The sequence below is a fragment of the Asparagus officinalis genome, chromosome 1 (assembly GCF_001876935.1).
Source record: "Asparagus officinalis chromosome 1, Aspof.V1, whole genome shotgun sequence".
Classification (NCBI taxonomy): Eukaryota; Viridiplantae; Streptophyta; class Magnoliopsida; order Asparagales; family Asparagaceae; genus Asparagus; species Asparagus officinalis.
The window spans coordinates 112,597,596-112,615,662 of record NC_033794.1 but is presented as its reverse complement, the minus strand read 5'-3'; the positions used below and the strand labels follow the sequence as shown (position 1 = coordinate 112,615,662).

Below are 18,067 nucleotides of genomic sequence, written 5' to 3'. Positions count from 1 at the left end.
ACAAAGAACATCTACAAAAGACTTGCTTTTCTTCTTTGAATAGCCACCAAAAAGCACTGCTCCTTTATTTGTTCTCTGTGTTTGCTGCAGCCGCTAAAAGAAAACAACAACGGGGAAGAAACGAAGCCAACAGACATAAGATAAGAAGCTTAACACAGGGATGGGGGAAAAAGCGAGAGAGGAAAAAAGAAGAGAGAAACAGTACACAAAATTTCAATACAAGGAAGATTTCCCTCAAAGGAAAGTCAGTAAATAAGATTATCATCATTTATATTAAGTGCAAAACACTAACAACTCATAAGCACAAATTCAACTGACATCTTCAAACTGATGACAAAAAATGGACACTGTAAACAAAATGAATGAAATATAAGTTAACCTGCAAGATAATTTTCTGCTACACTGAAATTTACAAGATCATTTTCTACTACATCAGTACCACAAACGCATAAGTCCTATGCTGTAAATTGCTACAAAGACCCATATTTTTCTATTTCCTGAAAAGGGATTTAAGCCTAATAGTGCCGAAGGAGTATAAAATTTACATAACCAATTGACTGCTCTTGAATAAAATCTACATAATTAACATCCAGAAGTTCAATAAATGAAGATTTCCAACTGGAACTCCCACGAGTAACATTATTTTATTCCTCAAGTGCAAAATAACAACTAATAAACAGCAGACCTAACAGACATTTTCAAACTGATGACAAAAAATGGACGCTCTAAAAGACATGAACAATAGCTAATATACAGCTTAACTTAGCCTGCAATTTTGTAGCTTGGATTGGCAAGGTTTTCAAGGCCAGAGACAACCTGAATCGATTCAATAACGTCCCCCACCTTGAGATCTGCTAAGTAATCCTCATTCTCTGTGACATATCCAAACACTGCATATCGCCCATCAAGGATATTTGCATTGCTTGGGGTCAGTTCACTTTCTTTGAGAAGCCAGAACACTTGGCTGGAAGCTGAATTATCTTCAAACTCCTGTCAAAGCATTGTTCATAAACATGGTTAAATCCAGAAAAAGATTTCAAAATGGAATTTTTATCTTATTCTTTCAAAATACGGGTTTATGTGTCACTTTTACTGATCAAGGATCATTTATTGCAAATTTGATATACTCAAGATAAAGTGAGTAAATTAACTGAGATGATACGCATCCTAATAGAACGAGTGACAATGTGACTGTAGCTCTGATGTAAGTGCACACCGTATGTTGTTGAATGTTGATTATTAACTGCCTTAGTTATATATTCTACTGCTTGTTAAGATAAAAAAATTCAGTCGCAGGTAAATTTTGTGTCAAAAAAGAACAGGTAAATTTTGTGTCCAAAAAGAACAGAGCATACAATTAAATAATGTTCACACAGTATGCACGGCAATAAGTTAATGAAAATTAACAAATAAACTATTATTAGCTTGTATTATTAATAGTTAATGAAAGTAAGGATGAATAACTCATATCAAGGCACTTAATATAAAACATTTATGCATATGTAAATAATTTAGAGTGAATGAATTGCAGTTAGGTAATGTACAAGTGATTCAGTCCTTTGACTTATTGTAGGTATATCAGTTAAAGGATGAACAATTATTATCTGAGTACTGGGAATTTGAAGACTGGCTTGGTCCTGGCTATTTTATTAAACAGATGGCAGATCCAAATACTTACATCTCTAGCCATCGCCATAGTCCCAAATGCATTGAAAGGAAGCCGTGTTTGTGCTTTGTATCGTCCAAGCTCCTGACAAAACAAAGATGAAATAAATTTAGAGGCTATTGGTGATAAAATGTTCTCGACTGTAATGCACACAAGTAAGGCATGCCTAAAGCAATAAATTAAAGGGCTACGTATAACAGTGTGTGCAACTTACTTCCAGTGTTTCACCATAGACAGGAGCTTTATCACCAGTGACCATGATCTCTAAAGGTATTGTCCGTATTTTTTCTGTACTTGGATCAATGAAACCCTCTGCAGGGCCCTCAGGATCTCCAGTTTGAACAACAAAGCCATCAGCTGCAGAAAGAAAAAATGCCAACTTTAAGTATCAAAGAACCCAGATAAAAGTTGCCATCCAGGGCCTATAACAATATTAAAACAAAAGAGTCACAAAATCTAAATTTAGTCTTAAATTAGACACCTTGAAATAGTCAAACATGCGAATATTTGAGGCTTTCATGTGCACATACTAAAATATTGCATGATTAAAATCTGACTGGAAATATAACAAGATTTAAAACATAGGTTCAGCTCTACCTCTTTGAATTTCCATGCCATCATAGAAATGCCTCTCCACTAAATCGACAAAGTTCCCTGCTGTCACCGGGGCGTTGTACCCATCCAGAACAATCCGGAAAACACAGTCTTGTATGTTAGGATTGTCCTTAATTTTAACCTTCATATCTACAGTTGCCCTCCCTTTCAAAAGTGGCATGTCTTTGTACTCTTCAGGCACTTCGTAGGGGAAACCATCCACCATGTCCTCTTCAACACTGCAGAAATGCAATGTCCCACGAGAATCTCAGCTGCAGTCAATGACAAGGGTATATATGAGAACTGTGCCTTTTGAGAAGGCTCTAAATGCTTTTCGTACTCTGTCTCAAATTAGAAGATAATGTTTTTCACGGTCATGCACTGACATTCTGCAAACACTTCATTGCATAAATAATTCTGGAGGAAGGGAGATGTAGAGGATCTTTTCAGCACAAAATATGAAGTAAAGAAAAAGAAAAAATTCATGACCAAGAGCATTAATTCAGGGAAATATACCCTAAAAACCCTGTTGATGACATAACGAAAGCTCTTGTCGAATTCAATCCAACAGGCCAAAGAGCTATGGCCCACTAAAAAGCAAGAGAAAATGGCATGACTATCACAATGGGAGACTAACTGAATCCCAAATTATATAAGAATTACTTGTTCTAATTGCTGGAGAACATGTCACAGTGATCACATGAGGAGAGACGAACAAAATCCTGCTCCAATAAGAATTATTCGCTTCTAGTGGACTTGCCACGATTGAAAGAAAAAAAAACTCCTCTAGGAAGTGAGTTGAATGATACAAGTTGTTTAGACTTGCATACCCAATCAATAAGGTTAACTGTTCAGGCTGATGTTATGTACATTACTATGAATAATGAGAATGCAAGTTTTGACATAAACCTCTCTTAGACCCAACTCTTCAAATCCAGTCCAAAGTTGTTAGTTCCACATCATTTTATACTGAAGACCTATTAAAATCCCTCTAAATAATTAAGCCAGGAGTATGCTTTTTTCTTTGGAATACACAGAGCAAGACATTTTGAACAGAGGGTTTCAAGCATGCTGGTCTTTAGAATGTCTCATGGCACTCATGGCAAAGAAGTGGAAATATGTCCTTTGCCAATAAAAAAAAAATAGATTACAATTTATAACTACCAATCTATGAATAGTTTCTTGCTTTCTTACCAAAATGGATAGTTACTAATATGTGCACCGCACATACCCAGCTCTATCTTAATAGCATAGTCTATTGAACAAGGTTTATAACAAAATCATAATTACTCGTTAAAGAGGATAGAACAAATGCACATTTTCACTCTACAAAAAACAGCCTGGAAACTGGCAAGATGGATGATGTAATGCAGATAAACAGTAAGACCTGATAACTAAATATCCAAAGTTGTCATGCAAACCAGTAAAATGCAAGAAGCAAGCAAATTTCAAATCCGGCACTTGGTTGCCTCCAATTGGAATCAAGGATCATTCTTGTGTATTGGAATAAGAATCATTATAATTATTGGAATAACTAATGAGTCTACGGAATAATGATTAATAGCTAGTACTTACGCTCCAACATATTGAAGAAGCTCCTTTTGCTTAGGGGCTACTGCATCCCTATTTCTATCCTCAACAATACGCTGAAGCTCCTCCATTCCAACTTCCAACTTGTCCAGCAGTTCCTGTCCATTTGCTCTTTTTGATTCAGCAACACCTGACAGAATCATAGTTCTCCCCTGGCTGAGTGCACGAGAAGACTGCCTCAGATTCTACTATTCAAAAACATGGCAATGTGTCAGATGAAGTCAACCACTACACAAATAAAAAATTTTTGAAGTGTGAAATTAAACTATCCATAATGAGAACTCATGCAAATGATTTTCCTTTGTAAAATGATTGATATTGTTAATTGACTTACAGAATAATGGAACCATAAATTAACACATTTTATCAAAATTCTTATGGTGCGTATGTTTAAGATGAAAAAAAATTCAGAATGTAGCTTTTCACAGGGATCAATTCAATATCATATTTCATAATCATAAAATCTAAATATCAGTGATTTATACATACAAGCTCTAAAGACCACCAAAGGCGCCTAAAATTCATCAGATGCAGCAAGAATTTACTTACTCGCTCAACTAAATCTAAAGCCTTGACTCCAGAAATTTTCAGACTATCAGTGATATCCTCAAGCGGCTTTTGGACTTCCCTGATGGCCTTATTATCAATAGGCAATGCATATCTTAACAATGCACCTGGATCTTTAATAGGTGGCCCAGATATCAGTACTGCAAGATCAGGCAGTACAGGTCCTGGCGATGCATGTGCATCCCAATCCAAATGAGGAATACCCGTAACCAATCCAATTGCTAGGGCTAGGGAAAATGCACACTCTTTGAGACCAAATGAGCTCTTCTCCTGTCAATAAAAAAAATGCATCAGCAGAGAAACTTGAAATTGAGTACTTACAACAAAAACAACAAGAGAAACGAAAAGAGCACACAATATCCTATAAGTGTCAGAATTAACAAAAATAATTAACTGCATTTATGTAAGACATCTTAGTTCTTACATTGGACATCAGCTGCAAACCCTTAGATGTCCATATCATAAGTAATGGCAACCTCTATGCACTTAAATGAATACAACTGGTGTTATTAAAATATCATTCAAAGGGACAGCTGTTTTTCATGCCAGATCAGTGTCAAAGGGAAAATCACATATTGCCCCCTGACATAAACATAATCACATATTGCCCCCTGACATAAACATACATTATTCCCTTTTATTTCATAAAAAAACTCAAACTAAAGGCAAGGCTCATAAGCCGACTGAACATGTCAACCATAATGTGATTCAACTTTCTTATTAGATGAAGGTTGATCTTAGATAACCCTGTGGTCTCTGCCAAAAGCTATAAGTTTAGCTTTGCGAAGACGGATTGGTGGTACGATGGATTGGTTGTACTTACTGCTCAGGCAGACTTTATTGGAACCCATTAAAGGAATGGCTAAAACAAAGACCAGTGATATTGTATTTTACTTATGAGGACCAAAATTGGGTTCTCTTATCTTACAAAACTTAAAAAAGTTCAAGAATTTTACAATTCAAGTATTAAGGCGCTATTCCAATCAAATATGAAGACCATAACAAGATGGAGGACATATGCAACTACTATCACACCCATATCCTTGTCAAGCAAAAAGTCAGAAAATGAGAATTGTATCTGTAATTTCAATTCCGGACAAATCTTTGACGATGCCCTCACACCTTGCAAACATTAATATGTGATTCCTTTTAAGTTCTGAAGTTAAAACTATTGTTTTCTTGGATAACCACAATAGTCTCTTACAAACAAATTAAAAGAAGTTTGTCCATATTTCAGTGTAAAACTTCTAGGGATACATTTTTGCTCATTGGACAGAATATGAAGGTTTACCATCCAATCATTTTTTTTTTCCACCAAAAGGTAGTAGGGATCAAATTACTGAATTGGAGAAGCTCTATAAAAAGATTAAGGTAAGTATAAAAAAATATATACTAAAAACAGTTTAGACAAAAGTTCCAAAAAAATGATTCTCATTCATAGTACTCGAAATTATGTCTATCAAGTTATAGTATGTCCGGATTTCAAGTAGTTTACATGTATGTCATTCATGCCCCGACTTCATAGCATGTAGGTCATGATTAAAAACACTGGTTTTAATTATCAACATATCTTAATAGTTTGTAGAATTTTCCATCTTTGCTACAAGGATCAATTATTGCTTACTAGCCATCCAAAAATCATCTCTCCCTTCTCCCCCTGACATTGTTCAAGGTTTCTATCCCGAACAGTTGAGAAAAATCATTTAGACAAATAAATTCAGGACAGATCATCCAAATGAAAAGTCAGAGGATGAGCATTTTAATTTAACACAAGAGGTTTAAGATTATCAGGATAATTTCAATACATGTAACCATATTCACCTAAACTCCAATAATTTAATGCACAAAAAGAAAACTTTTTCAATAAATCAATTCTCACAAATGCATTTACTTTTACACAACGTCTCATCCTCACTCATATACCCATGTCAACTCACCATTCTCATTTCCAATCAAATCAACTCAAAACTCATCACCTACTCTTTCTCAGATTCAAACTGAGAAAACCACGACAAAGAGAACTGGAACTTAAAAACGATGAGCATATTACTTTAACAGAAGGGCTATTATATTTTCCATAACATTTCAATACTCCTAACCATATTAACCTAAACTACAACTATTTAATGCACCAATAGAAAAATTTAGAACAATTCAATTCCTCAAGTGCATGTACTTAAAATTTTCACAACTTCTCGTCTACAACCAGCTCAATTCACCATTTTCCCTGTAGTAAAAAGAAACAAATTTTGCAACAAAAATCAAGCTCAACAAAGGGAGCCATTACCTGTTCCTTCTCAGATTCCAATTGAGGAAATCTCGACGAGGAGCACTTAAACCCCAGGCGCTGGCTGCCCCAATTCCTCCTCGGAGAGGAGAGAGAGGGCTTGGGAGCTGAGAACGAGGAGCGGCAATGGCAGCAGAGAAGCGAAGAAGAAGAAGCCATTGGAGAGAAAATTAGGGTTTCAGAGATTTCTAGGGTTTTGAAATTCGTGAGGAGATAAAAGGATTGTGAAAGCGGATAGCGGGAAATATAGAGTTGAGGTCAGTGAGCGGGTGAATGTGGATAAGTCCTGTCTACGTGGAGAAAATTGATTGGATCACGGGAGTGCGTTGTTGCCCACTTGTCAGTGTTTCTGAGAAGTGCCAAATTACAATTTTATGCAAAGCTTTAGGGTACGTTTGAAAAGTTGTTGACGTGGACAGAAAGTCTGTCAAAACTGACAAAAGTTTTAGCAGGCTTTTTCAAGCCCTCTTCAGCAACCAAACGGGTCCTTAGTATGAGATTTCTTTCTATACCATGTTTTTGATCGTGTAAGGATTAATTACAAAAGCATTGCTATAAGTTCACATCAAGAATAAAAATATAAATTATAGATGATTGTTTTTCTAAAATTTCGTAAGGTCATTCTAATACTTATCTGCTTATTTCTGAATTTTAACTACATCTTTTTCTACAAGAATAGTAACTGGAAGTAACATATAAAAAATAAAATATTTGCAACCCAAATAAAAAACAAATCGAATGAAGAGAAGTATTATTTAAATACGTATGAAATCTGCAGGGGAAATAAAATATTTCTGCTCTTTTCTACTTCACAAACTTCAAAGCACTATTTTGATCTACTTATTACAGCTAAATATCACTTAAATACCATGAAGTTTCCACGTCCTAACGCTTGAAAACCATAAATTGTATTGTATCAACAAAATATTATAGCTTGTTCGCCCGCCGTTGGTCAAGTTGGTACCTTTTGGTAGTCATACATGACTCTCACATGACAAATTTAAGTTACTCTTAACTCATTTATTGCTTGTATTTACTAGCCTATCAACCTATCTTCTATTTAAAAATTCCCTCTTTAGATCTCAAAATCCAAAATCAAGGACTGCAACCCTGTAGTTTTTGAAGAGTAACATAGAGTTGGGAGTTTTAGGGCTTCTTGTACTATCAGGGGAAATTATTACGAGGAGGGCATTTTTGTTCTCACGTCAAAAACAAACTCCATCAGCACTTTTCTAACGGCAGACAACTTACCGCATTTTTTTGATGAAAAATACAACTTATGGTATTTAAATTTTTTTGATGAAAAATACAACTTATGGTATTTAAGTGCCAGAACATGAAAACTTTATGGTATTCAAGTGATATTTAGCCACTTCTTACTTTTAATACTTACATAAACCAAACAGATCCTTAACATAAACCAAACAGGTCGTTAACGCAGCAAGACTACAAAGTTGCAGTCACTAGAATGAAAAATTATACTTTTATACTCAACATGCAAGTTCACACAGTTCACAAATCTGCACCAAGCTCAAATTCTAGGCAAAACTTGCTCTCTCGTTCTCCCTCTCTCTCACCAACAAACATAGCATTCCTATATCTGATCCAACTAACACTAAAAATACACCATTTACATGGTAAAGAATACCAAGTAGTTGTACATCAAAAAAATCATTAAAAACTATCTTGTACTATTTGCAGTCTTTGCCTTACTGAGACTGGCCAGCTCTTCGATCAGCTTCCTCTCCTCACTGCTCAACCTCTTTGGTATCTCCACCTGAACCCTAACCAGCTGATCCCCTCTCATGTTAGGCTTCCCCAAATAAGGCACCCCTTTCTTCGCCATTACCAGTGTCGTCCCTGGCTGTGTTCCAGCCGGAATCTTCAGCTCCACCATCCCATCAACTGTCGGCACCTTTGTCGCTGTCCCCAGTATCGCGTCAATATACGAAACTTTACACGTGTAGAGCACGTTTGTTCCGTCCCTTTTCAGTACCGGATCTGACAGTACTTCAATAAATACATACAAATCTCCAGGGGGGCCACCTCTCCTCCCAGCGTTCCCCTCCGACCTAACCCTAAGCCGGCTCCCGGAATCCACTCCAGCTGGGACCTTCAAGCTAATCCGCTTCGTCTTCCTCACTCGACCGTCACCTTTACAGGTGTTGCACGCCGTGAAACTCTCTCCTGTTCCGTTACAGGTCGAGCAAGTCATGACCTGTTGGAATACGCCCAACGGGGTTCTCGCTGATGAGACAACCTGGCCTTGGCCGCCGCAGGTGCTGCATTTTGTAGGTTTTGTTCCAGGCTTGGCGCCAGAGCCGTCACAGGTATTGCAGACCTCAAGACGGGTGATCTCAATCTCTTTCTCAATACCGAAGACGGCATCTTTAAAATTTAGGATGAGACTGTAGCTCTCGTCCTCGCCCTGCATGGGGCGATTGCGAGAAGCCCTGCCTCCACCCATCCCACCCATCCCACCCATTCCGCCCATGCCACCCATTCCTTCAAATAACGACTCGAAGATATCAAACGGGTTGCTGAAGTCCTGGAATGAGAATGATTTTTTTTAACAGAGTTGATTAAAACACATAAGCCAAGGTATCCAACATTTTCTCATCCAAAGAAACTTACCCCCGTGCCCATACCGGAGCCCTTGAGCCCAGCCTCTCCATATTTGTCATAGAGAGATCGCTTCTCATCATCTGACAAGACCTACAGAGAGGAACCGAGTTAATGTCAATGATACTGTTTTGTTTGAATAAAAGCAGATGGAGAGTTATGGCTGACCTCGTAGGCATTGCTGATATCCTTGAACTTCTGCTCTGCTCCGGGTTCTCTGAGATGAGGAAATAATCGCAGAAATGAGAACTAGCACGATCGTGATATCCCAAAAATCTTAGATTAAACTGTGAGTATGTGTGTATCAATCCATAACCAAGGATTATGCAAGACCTGTGTAGTGTTTTTTTTCTTTTTCTTTCTTTTTTTTCTTGAGAAATTAATAAGAGAACCTTGGTTTATTCCAAGAAATGATTAATTGATATATGGAAGCTCTATTTGATAGTCGGTGAGAATTTCATTTCAAAATTCTCACTCCATACTATTAAGCATTCGGATTCGTAAATACCACGATAGTGAATTGACATAGCTAATCATGGCAAAGACACTACTGCATAGTACCTTGGTAAGAATTTTATTTTGAAAGAAGCTTTCATTTAATATGTCAGATATTACAAATACATCAAAAAGAAATATATAAATCTTTTACTCACTTGTTCACATCTGGGTGATAACTCCTGGCAAGCTTCCGATAAGCTGGCAACAAAACATAACATTAAATCTTAGTTTAGTAAACAAATACGCATCTAAGGTGTCATGACAAGAATATTTGCATGTAAAATTCCAGACATATAAGTATTGTAATTGATGTTGCTTCAAGAAACAGAAATTTAAGGTTTCTTAGTATTACTAGGTATATACCATGAATACTTTGAACTTTCTTCCATGATAATTGTAGAGCATCCATCATCCAAACGAAATTTTCAGGAAGATAACAATTGATTGCCATGAGAAGAATAAGATATCCACTTTCAAACATTTTGAATCTTCTTGCTTTAGATTACGCTTTATTAAATGTTGTTTATGGTCACCAAAATATGGTCTAAAATCCAAGCAGATGACTCGTACACAAATTTGTGTTAACATAACATAAAAAGTTAGCACACTAATGTAAACCTAGTCCTACTATAGAAGAGATGGTTCACATACATACAAATCCTATTCAGGAGCTCACTTAAACAATTCCCTTATCCTTTCTAATCAGATTCTCTATATGAAAGAGATGTGGAACACCATATGAATACCCAAATGTATATAAATACAGCACAGGAATTTAAGCCTGCTGTTACTGAAAGATATGTTCGACACATATACAGTCATATATAAATATATACATAGTTTGCGTACATATATTGTTTATACATGCATGCATGCATACATATGCACATTTTTTCATACATGGGAAAACGTATACATAAACATGGGTAAGCCTTTAAAATTCCCCAAAAACAAACTTAAATTTTATTCCAGCATGGAAACTATAGTATGGGCCGCTTTAATGGATGATCTACATTGTTTCTTGGTTTACACATTGCAAAGCACGCATAGGCATATGGTTTTGAAGATCTCTAACTCATTTGTCTAATAGTTACAACACGAGCGCCCGTTTATATATAGAACAAGGGAATGAGTAGATGGGTTATGTAGAGTACTTGCAAAAAGCATAAATTTTGTCTGTGTTTTATAGCATGACATACAAGATCAGGAAATGTCTATATGGATGACCAGTCATGAAGTTTGAAAGACAGGAAAAACATTTGTGTTTGTTCTTAAAAAAAAAGGCTTATCACACACGCACGCACGCACACATGATAATACATATTTTGTGCAGAGACTTGGGTCCTTTGAAAAAGCATCGAAGCTAAACACATCCTGTTGGCATTCGATACTGAAGCATCTATTTTATACTGATCCCCTCCATTGAAAGCGATCTATAGTATTTAGTTAATTACGAACAAAGATAATGCATTTTAAATGGCTCATACATTCAGTAGCACAAAATGGATGACCGAAAATAGTATTTACTTAGATCTACATGCCAAAGCATAAAAATATGAATTCAAACATTTGATCTTCATCTGAATAATTAAAAAATCTCTTTTGTTAGACTCAAAAGTTCTACACTCCTGAAGTAACCAACTTGATATTTAGTCTGCTCATTTTGGGTACCAATATTGATGGGATTGGGGGGGGGGGGGGGGGGCAGTTCGGCAAGACTTTGAATTTTTTTATTTTTACAAACTTCACATAGCCCTGATCAGGTTTATTTGAATGGACATTTATGTGATTGTCATGGAATGATTTGGCTATAAAATTTTTAGGAAGTAACTAAACCTATATCAATGTATATACTTATCTATACATGGAATAATGTTTTTGAGGCGAAAGCTCCAATAGTAAAATAAGCTATTAAAGGAACTGATGAGGGCTACATACTACTTCCTATCTCTTAGTAAATCATTTTGCAAAACAATACAGTACCTCGCTAAATATTATAAATAAAGATTTTTTTAAAACTATTTCAAGATTATTCACAAATATTACTCAAACCCTCCGCAAGTGGCCGAGTGGTTGGGACTTGGGGCCTTGGCTCAAAAGGTCAAGGGTTGATTCGTGTCTACAGCATGCATATCCCCAATTTATAATTATTACTTATTAGGCACTACAACAATTGTGCTATTCACCTGTGTCTAGACTGCAGGGCCCCAGAACTTGGGTTTATTTGGCTGGTACTGAGCCAAGGTTCCTTGCAAGTCGTACCAAAAAAAAGAAAAAAAAAGATTACTCAACGTGCTAAACACTTTAGAAGCACTCAAGGTAAAAACAAAGATCTGACGATTCAACGTGTGATATTCTAATGGTCTATGTACATACTCACAAACAAAAATGATATTTGAAAGGAAAAATCCATCTGAATATCTGAAGCTAAATATTTTGTTTTCCTTTGAGCATCTTTACTATGACATAAAGCTTCATAATAATCAAACTAAAAGGGTCAACCAAACCCCTGTTAAGTATCTCAGAGGGAAAGTCAGAGCACAGACGAGTTGTCCTGAAGTTGTCACATGCACCTCTCGCTGTGAGAAAATTTATATAGTGCAAATTAATTCGCAGTGGGTTAGGATAGATACTCAATAACAACTAAAGTACCAGCACATAAATTAATGGCCCCAATGTAGTAAGGTCATTACAATACTATGCAAGTGCTGCTTTATTAAGCATCCTTTAAACATGTTCACATTCTTAAGCAGTTTTTTTAGAACACAAGCCAGGATGATCAAAACTATGTCTTACAGAAAAACCAAAATATTTCAAGAAGAAATCAGGACTCCTGCTTACTTAAAAAGCTCCAGGGGCACGGCTGAAGCTCCAGGGGCATTGCTGATGTGTACGCCCAACATATTTAGGACTAGTCTTCTCTAAAGAAATTTTTATGAGCTCATTTGTGCATAACATGGCAAACTATGAAGTGTATAGCTAGCGAGGTAGATCTTCCAGTTGCCACTTGGCTTACTATGAATTATGACAAGCCCTACTCTTGTTCATAATTTCCTTGCCACGGAATTAGCACTGATTTAAAGGGCTCACATCAAGAAGCTAGGTAACATATGTCAGAATTTTCAAGGAACTTCCATTGAGTTATGTTCCATAAGGGAGTGATAATGACCATAATACCTAGCTTTGGTGCTTACTTTCCCCCTTCCTCTATTTTCCCCCCGTTTAGTGAGGGAGAGGGGTTAGTTCATCTCATACGCAAAAACCAATTGCAAGAAGTAAACAATATATTAACTGGAAACCAAAATGAGAATAACCAAAAACAGTAAAGAGTTCAGTAAGACAAAAGGTTTTAGCGGAAGGCACTGACCACTTTTTATTTCAGATTTGCTCGCATTTCTTGAGACACCAAGGATAGAATAGTAATCCTGAATAAAGAAGCCCACAGGATAGATTTCATAAGAAAATAATAAGGATCTTTAGCTCATTAAAGAAAGATAATAGTTACTGCATCCATTACAGAAGCTAATACATATTACCATAATCAAGAAATAATAGCAGTACTCACAGCATCAGCCCTAATAATAAGCTGAGATCCCCTATGTCGATACGAGTTTTGGGATCGTCCATGTTTAAAGAAGTAAGATGGAGAGACTGGAGCAAAGAAGCTCGCGTGTGAGGATGTCAAACCTTTTTCTCTGTTTAAGGTATAACACTATACCAGTTAACAATAAAGATAAAAATTGAAAAAAATCTGATAAGTGAAAGCGACAAAATGCAATTACAACAGTTACTTTGTGTCAACTTGGGAAAAATATATCTACTTTATCTTGGAGCAGTGCGATATTGAAGTTTAAACTTTAAGCCATTAAGAAAGAATAACCGGAAGGGTCACAGTAGCAGCTAGTTCTTGTCAGCTTGTAAATGCACTTACTTACCTTCGTGGGTCTGTTTTCAATTTTTTATTAAAAATATGCTTCACTGAGATTATTTATTTATGTTTTGCAACTCTCCATTCTCTATACATATTTAAACATAGTCCTTGCGCATGACATAAAGCAGTTCATCATATAAAGAAATAGAAGCCAATTGCGTGCATAATGAATCTAAGGAGGAAAGAAGAAAACCATGAAAGCTGGCAACTATCTGCTGTATACAACACAAAATGGGAATTAACAAGAGAAATGCTTCATATTCTGGGAGTTCAAATTCCTGTTCTATTGGTGGAATTTTTCCTGTTACCAGACATTTATCATCTAAATTCACTTCAATAGTTTTAGTTAAGCAATCACCCAGCTAATATGTGGTGATATACTGATGCACATGCACGGTATAATCAAAAAGTTCATTGAAGAGAAGGATGAAACATAAAGCGCAAGGCAGGCCTTGCTATCAAGAATCCATCATATAACAGTAAATTTTGTCCTAATGCATGAGCACCTCATCTGCCCTTGATATTGAACATTTTGCAGCTGTTACAATAGAACATAAAAGTACATGGTCCTTACACCTATTAGAACCCTTCTGTTCTTCCAATTTCTTCTCATTCCTTCATTATTACAACCAAATTAAAAAATAAGATTAATTATTCAATAATTATCTTAGTTTTGCATTAATTTCACATGCCACCATCAACTAAATGGTCCAAGGTTTTAATTCAAGACCATCTACTTTCTATAAGATGTAGGCTTCTTAAAGCGAATACAAAATCTCATACAAGCTTTCAAGAGCCTATGATCAATATCAGTACAAATTTAGTTTCAGCCAGACATCATCATCACGAAACTTTCTGAACCAAGTGAAAAATAGGGTTGACAGATGACATCAGCGAAGTGTAAGCCATGGCATGAAGATTAAAAACAGAAACACTCATACTTTGACATTGTGTTTAATTATTTATTTAGCAACACTTTAAAGTTTCTGCCTTCATATCTAATAGTTTACATAATCAGTTCTAATAGCAAAAGCATAAAATATCCTTCTCTTGGCAGGTATGGATAATTAATTTGTGCCAAAAGGATAAAAACAAAAGTTCTAAGAAATGTCAAAACATATTAAAAATAGTGGCTAACATAAAATACATTGTGTGATATGAATGAGAACCATATGAAGTCTGTAATATGAATGATGCAAAAAGGAAAAAAAACATGGAAGAAGAAGAAGAAGAAGAAGAAGGGGGGAAAGCAAGAAGCATATACAGCAGCAGCACCAGCATTTAATAAATTAGGTTACCGAAATTCACAAACTATTGGGAGATCATAACATGTACCAGTTAAAAAGGACTGAAAGTGAATATTTTCAGTGAAAAGAAAGAGCACAAACAGTGCTTACCCAAAATGAGAGACCCTTGAGTTATCTGCAAAACAACATGCCACCACTTGTTGAGTTGCTGATCTAAGCATTACACTCGATCTGGTTCCGAGTTGTGGCATGCATATACCTCCACATGGCACAGTCACCATTAGATAGACTTCCAAAGATATCTGCGTCAATATAATAATCATAAAAATTGACCCCTTGTGAACACCATAAAGAAGTTCGGAAGTTATATTGAGCAAAGAAGATTCAGATACAGGTAGGAATCTCGAAACACAATGGAAAGGTATACAATCAAACAAGACAAGCATAAACCATCTCATGAATATTTTAATATATGAAGCTAGATAAAATAAAAGGCGTTGGTCTAAAGCAATCAATAGTATGGTAACTATGGTTGAAAACGTTCATGGCAATGGTGGTGCATAACTCCTATATAAAGAACAACTTTCTCAGAATGTTACTCATCACCATCCTTCTCCTTACTATCAAGGATTCTTTATGATAGGGGTCAGTTGAAGAACAGGTTCCATGGAATTGACCAGATTCTGTAACCATTTGTCAAACAGCCAGCTCTCTGAATAGCTGCCAAACTCAAAGGACTAGAGGGAGGAATCCTAGCCTACATCAATAATCATGAAATTTTATCTTCCTTTTTTCTTGTCTTTCTTTGTGTAAATATAAAGTAGACCTGTCCCTTTCCACCCCTCCCCCAATACAAGGGATAAATTTCCTCACACAACTTACATGGACCAACTATCCTCAAATTCTCTTAATGTTTAAAATGTTCACATAAGAAAGGAGAAGCTGTACAAAATTCTCTTGAATATGAAAGATTCTAGAATAGCTAAACCTAATTGCATTCAACAATAAAATGCAAGATGAACACAAAGGGGTGGACTTCTTTTGATATCCTTCTCATGGATGAGAAAGGAAAAAAAATCCAGCATATTGCACTGCTGACTGCTTACAATAAACCCTGAAAATCCATAATTAACATCACATTTTTTCATCAGTCTGATTTGAAACCTACCAAGAGTATAACTATGTACAACTATGTACGGATGACTAGTTTCCAACACCATTTTGTCTAAAGTCAACTCTAACCAATAGCCGAGATTGATGATCTTTGTGATGAAAAGATAAGAAGCTTGAACCGTAATCAGCCTGGTTTTAGTTGATAAGGAAAAACATACATTGGTAAATGGTAATATTCAATGTCCCACAGGATCGCAGTTCGTCTTTCATGTTTGATACTGAAGCAATGGCATGATGGATGTTATTAAGGATTTGAGAACATCTTCTTCGATGATCTTCGTCCATGAATAAATTAAAGCTCATCGAAGACACCAAAAGTTGACTTCTCAAATCATTTCAGATTCATATAAAGGCAAGGTACTCTTCCTTTTTGGGATAACTTTGACGAAATATGGGTAGATATTGGAGAGCTAGCTCATTCCATGCTATAAGTAAATATGGAGCTATGTAGACTGCACTCTTGAATCAAATCATAATCTTTAGAATTTGAGCTCATTTTATTCTCGTTGCGCCCTCAGCAGATTCGTTAGACATTGTAAAATCATAACTGAAGTACCTTTTATCTCGCATTAATTTAGAATCCCATGCATCTAAATCATTTTCTTAACCGAAATAAATGTAGTTGTATGCAAACATAGAGCGACAGTATGCTGAACTGAGATATCTAACAGACTTATTGTTAAGAAGAATGAAATGCTATTTTCATTAATTGCACTCAAGTGGCTCAACTAACCTAGTATCCTCTTCAACCTTCATAAGTTGCCAGACCACTTCCTGAAGATAAAGAGTACATCAAAACCCATATGAAATCTTACCAAGAGTAGATCATATCCCTTATGCACGTATAGGTTCGATCAAGATTTGTTTTGTGGAGTACTAAAAGCTAGCATGGTGCCATTATGAATAAAAATGTAGAGCCCTAGCAAGAGATAGCCTAATCCTCTACTCTCGTCTCCCAAAGCCTAAGCAGCCCAAAAAAATGTCCTAAAGCTGCACTGCCCTAAGCCCAGACTAATTTTGACCCAAAGTCTCATCTTGTTAGGTTCTGGGCCTTTCAGCTCATTGCACAAATTAAACCCTTGCATACATTGAAATGGGTACTTAAACAAATTCAAGATACAGATCAAACAGAAACAACATTAATAAGAACAAGACCCAATTCCGATATTAATTATCTTTAAAGTATGGACATTATAAGATTGCCCAAATCAATTAATCGCACCAAAGACTTGAAATAAAAACGAGAACAGAAATGGAGAGGGGTATAAAAGGGTTCAATACTCAAAGCAGAGAGAGAGAGAGAGAGAGAGAGATGAACAGGATTTAGTACCTGCAGCAAGGAACGTTAAGTGAGATTGAGGGGGGCTGAGAGAAATTTACGGAACTTCGAGAGAGATCTTTCTCTGAGAATAGAAGATTCTACTAGCGTTGGAAGCCTTGAGATGGCCAGCCCCATTTCTCGATTTTTATCTTATTAAAAGCTTATTTTACACTTTCACCCCGGTTATTTAAGTATTGCATTTTACAATGCTACATTTCACTTAAATACCATTAAATTTTCATTATGCATGTAGCACACAAATATTCTCAGCTGTCTCCTGCAGCACAAAAATACCTTAAGTTCTCCACCATTGTAAACTATATAACGCCAATGGTGGAAAGATGTTATTACACTTAGCGTAATTACTCCCCAGTCCCTTTTTTTTTGTTTGGAAAAAAATTAATCATGCCCTAATTTGAGAAGTTAGAAATTTGGGTCCAGAATTGAAACTTGAGAAGGGACATTATATCAAAATTTGGAGAAGAATAAGAGATAATTGAGGTAATGAGCCATAACTTGATGAAGCAGTTGAAACTCTGAACTCTGGAGATTGACTTCATGCTCTCTTGCA

At 36.1% G+C, this 18,067-nt stretch overlaps 2 protein-coding genes across 3 annotated transcripts; both read right to left on the bottom strand.

Moving 5' to 3' along the window:
* Positions 576–6,939, bottom strand: LOC109829016 (peptidyl-prolyl cis-trans isomerase CYP38, chloroplastic). Its single transcript, XM_020396056.1, has 7 exons — positions 6,705–6,939; positions 4,400–4,687; positions 3,836–4,035; positions 2,264–2,499; positions 1,881–2,023; positions 1,679–1,750; positions 576–990 (listed from the first exon to the last, which is right to left on the bottom strand). The coding sequence occupies exons 1-7, from the start codon at positions 6,861–6,863 to the stop codon at positions 763–765; spliced, it is 1,326 nt and encodes a 441-aa protein (XP_020251645.1). The 5' UTR covers positions 6,864–6,939; the 3' UTR covers positions 576–762.
* Positions 8,169–17,609, bottom strand: LOC109829015 (chaperone protein dnaJ A6, chloroplastic-like). 2 transcript variants are annotated; one of them, XM_020396054.1, is made up of 8 exons: positions 17,506–17,609; positions 15,153–15,304; positions 13,390–13,531; positions 13,192–13,249; positions 9,980–10,022; positions 9,495–9,543; positions 9,339–9,419; positions 8,169–9,252 (listed from the first exon to the last, which is right to left on the bottom strand). In XM_020396054.1, the coding sequence occupies exons 2-8, from the start codon at positions 15,281–15,283 to the stop codon at positions 8,386–8,388; spliced, it is 1,371 nt and encodes a 456-aa protein (XP_020251643.1). In that variant the 5' UTR covers positions 15,284–15,304; positions 17,506–17,609; the 3' UTR covers positions 8,169–8,385. The 2 variants fall into 2 exon arrangements, with proteins under 2 accessions (XP_020251643.1, XP_020251644.1); XM_020396055.1 differs by having other exon boundaries at positions 13,390–13,519.

Excerpts from the sequence above, each read along its gene's own strand:
- LOC109829016 (XM_020396056.1), bottom strand. The coding sequence starts at position 6,863 with ATGGCTTCTTCTTCTTCGCTTCTCTGCTGCCATTGCCGCTCCTCGTTC. Across the intron at positions 2,024-2,263 it reads TGGCATGGAAATTCAAAGAG|CTGATGGCTTTGTTGTTCAA; the intron begins GTAGAGCTGAAC and ends TTCTTTCTGCAG. Across the intron at positions 991-1,678 it reads CTATGGCGATGGCTAGAGAT|GAGTTTGAAGATAATTCAGC; the intron begins GTAAGTATTTGG and ends ATGCTTTGACAG.
- LOC109829015 (XM_020396054.1), bottom strand. The coding sequence starts at position 15,283 with ATGGTGACTGTGCCATGTGGAGGTATATGCATGCCACAACTCGGAACC. Across the intron at positions 13,532-15,152 it reads TCAAGGGTCTCTCATTTTGG|TACCTTAAACAGAGAAAAAG; the intron begins GTAAGCACTGTT and ends GGTATAGTGTTA. Across the intron at positions 9,420-9,494 it reads ATATCAGCAATGCCTACGAG|GTCTTGTCAGATGATGAGAA; the intron begins GTCAGCCATAAC and ends TCCTCTCTGTAG.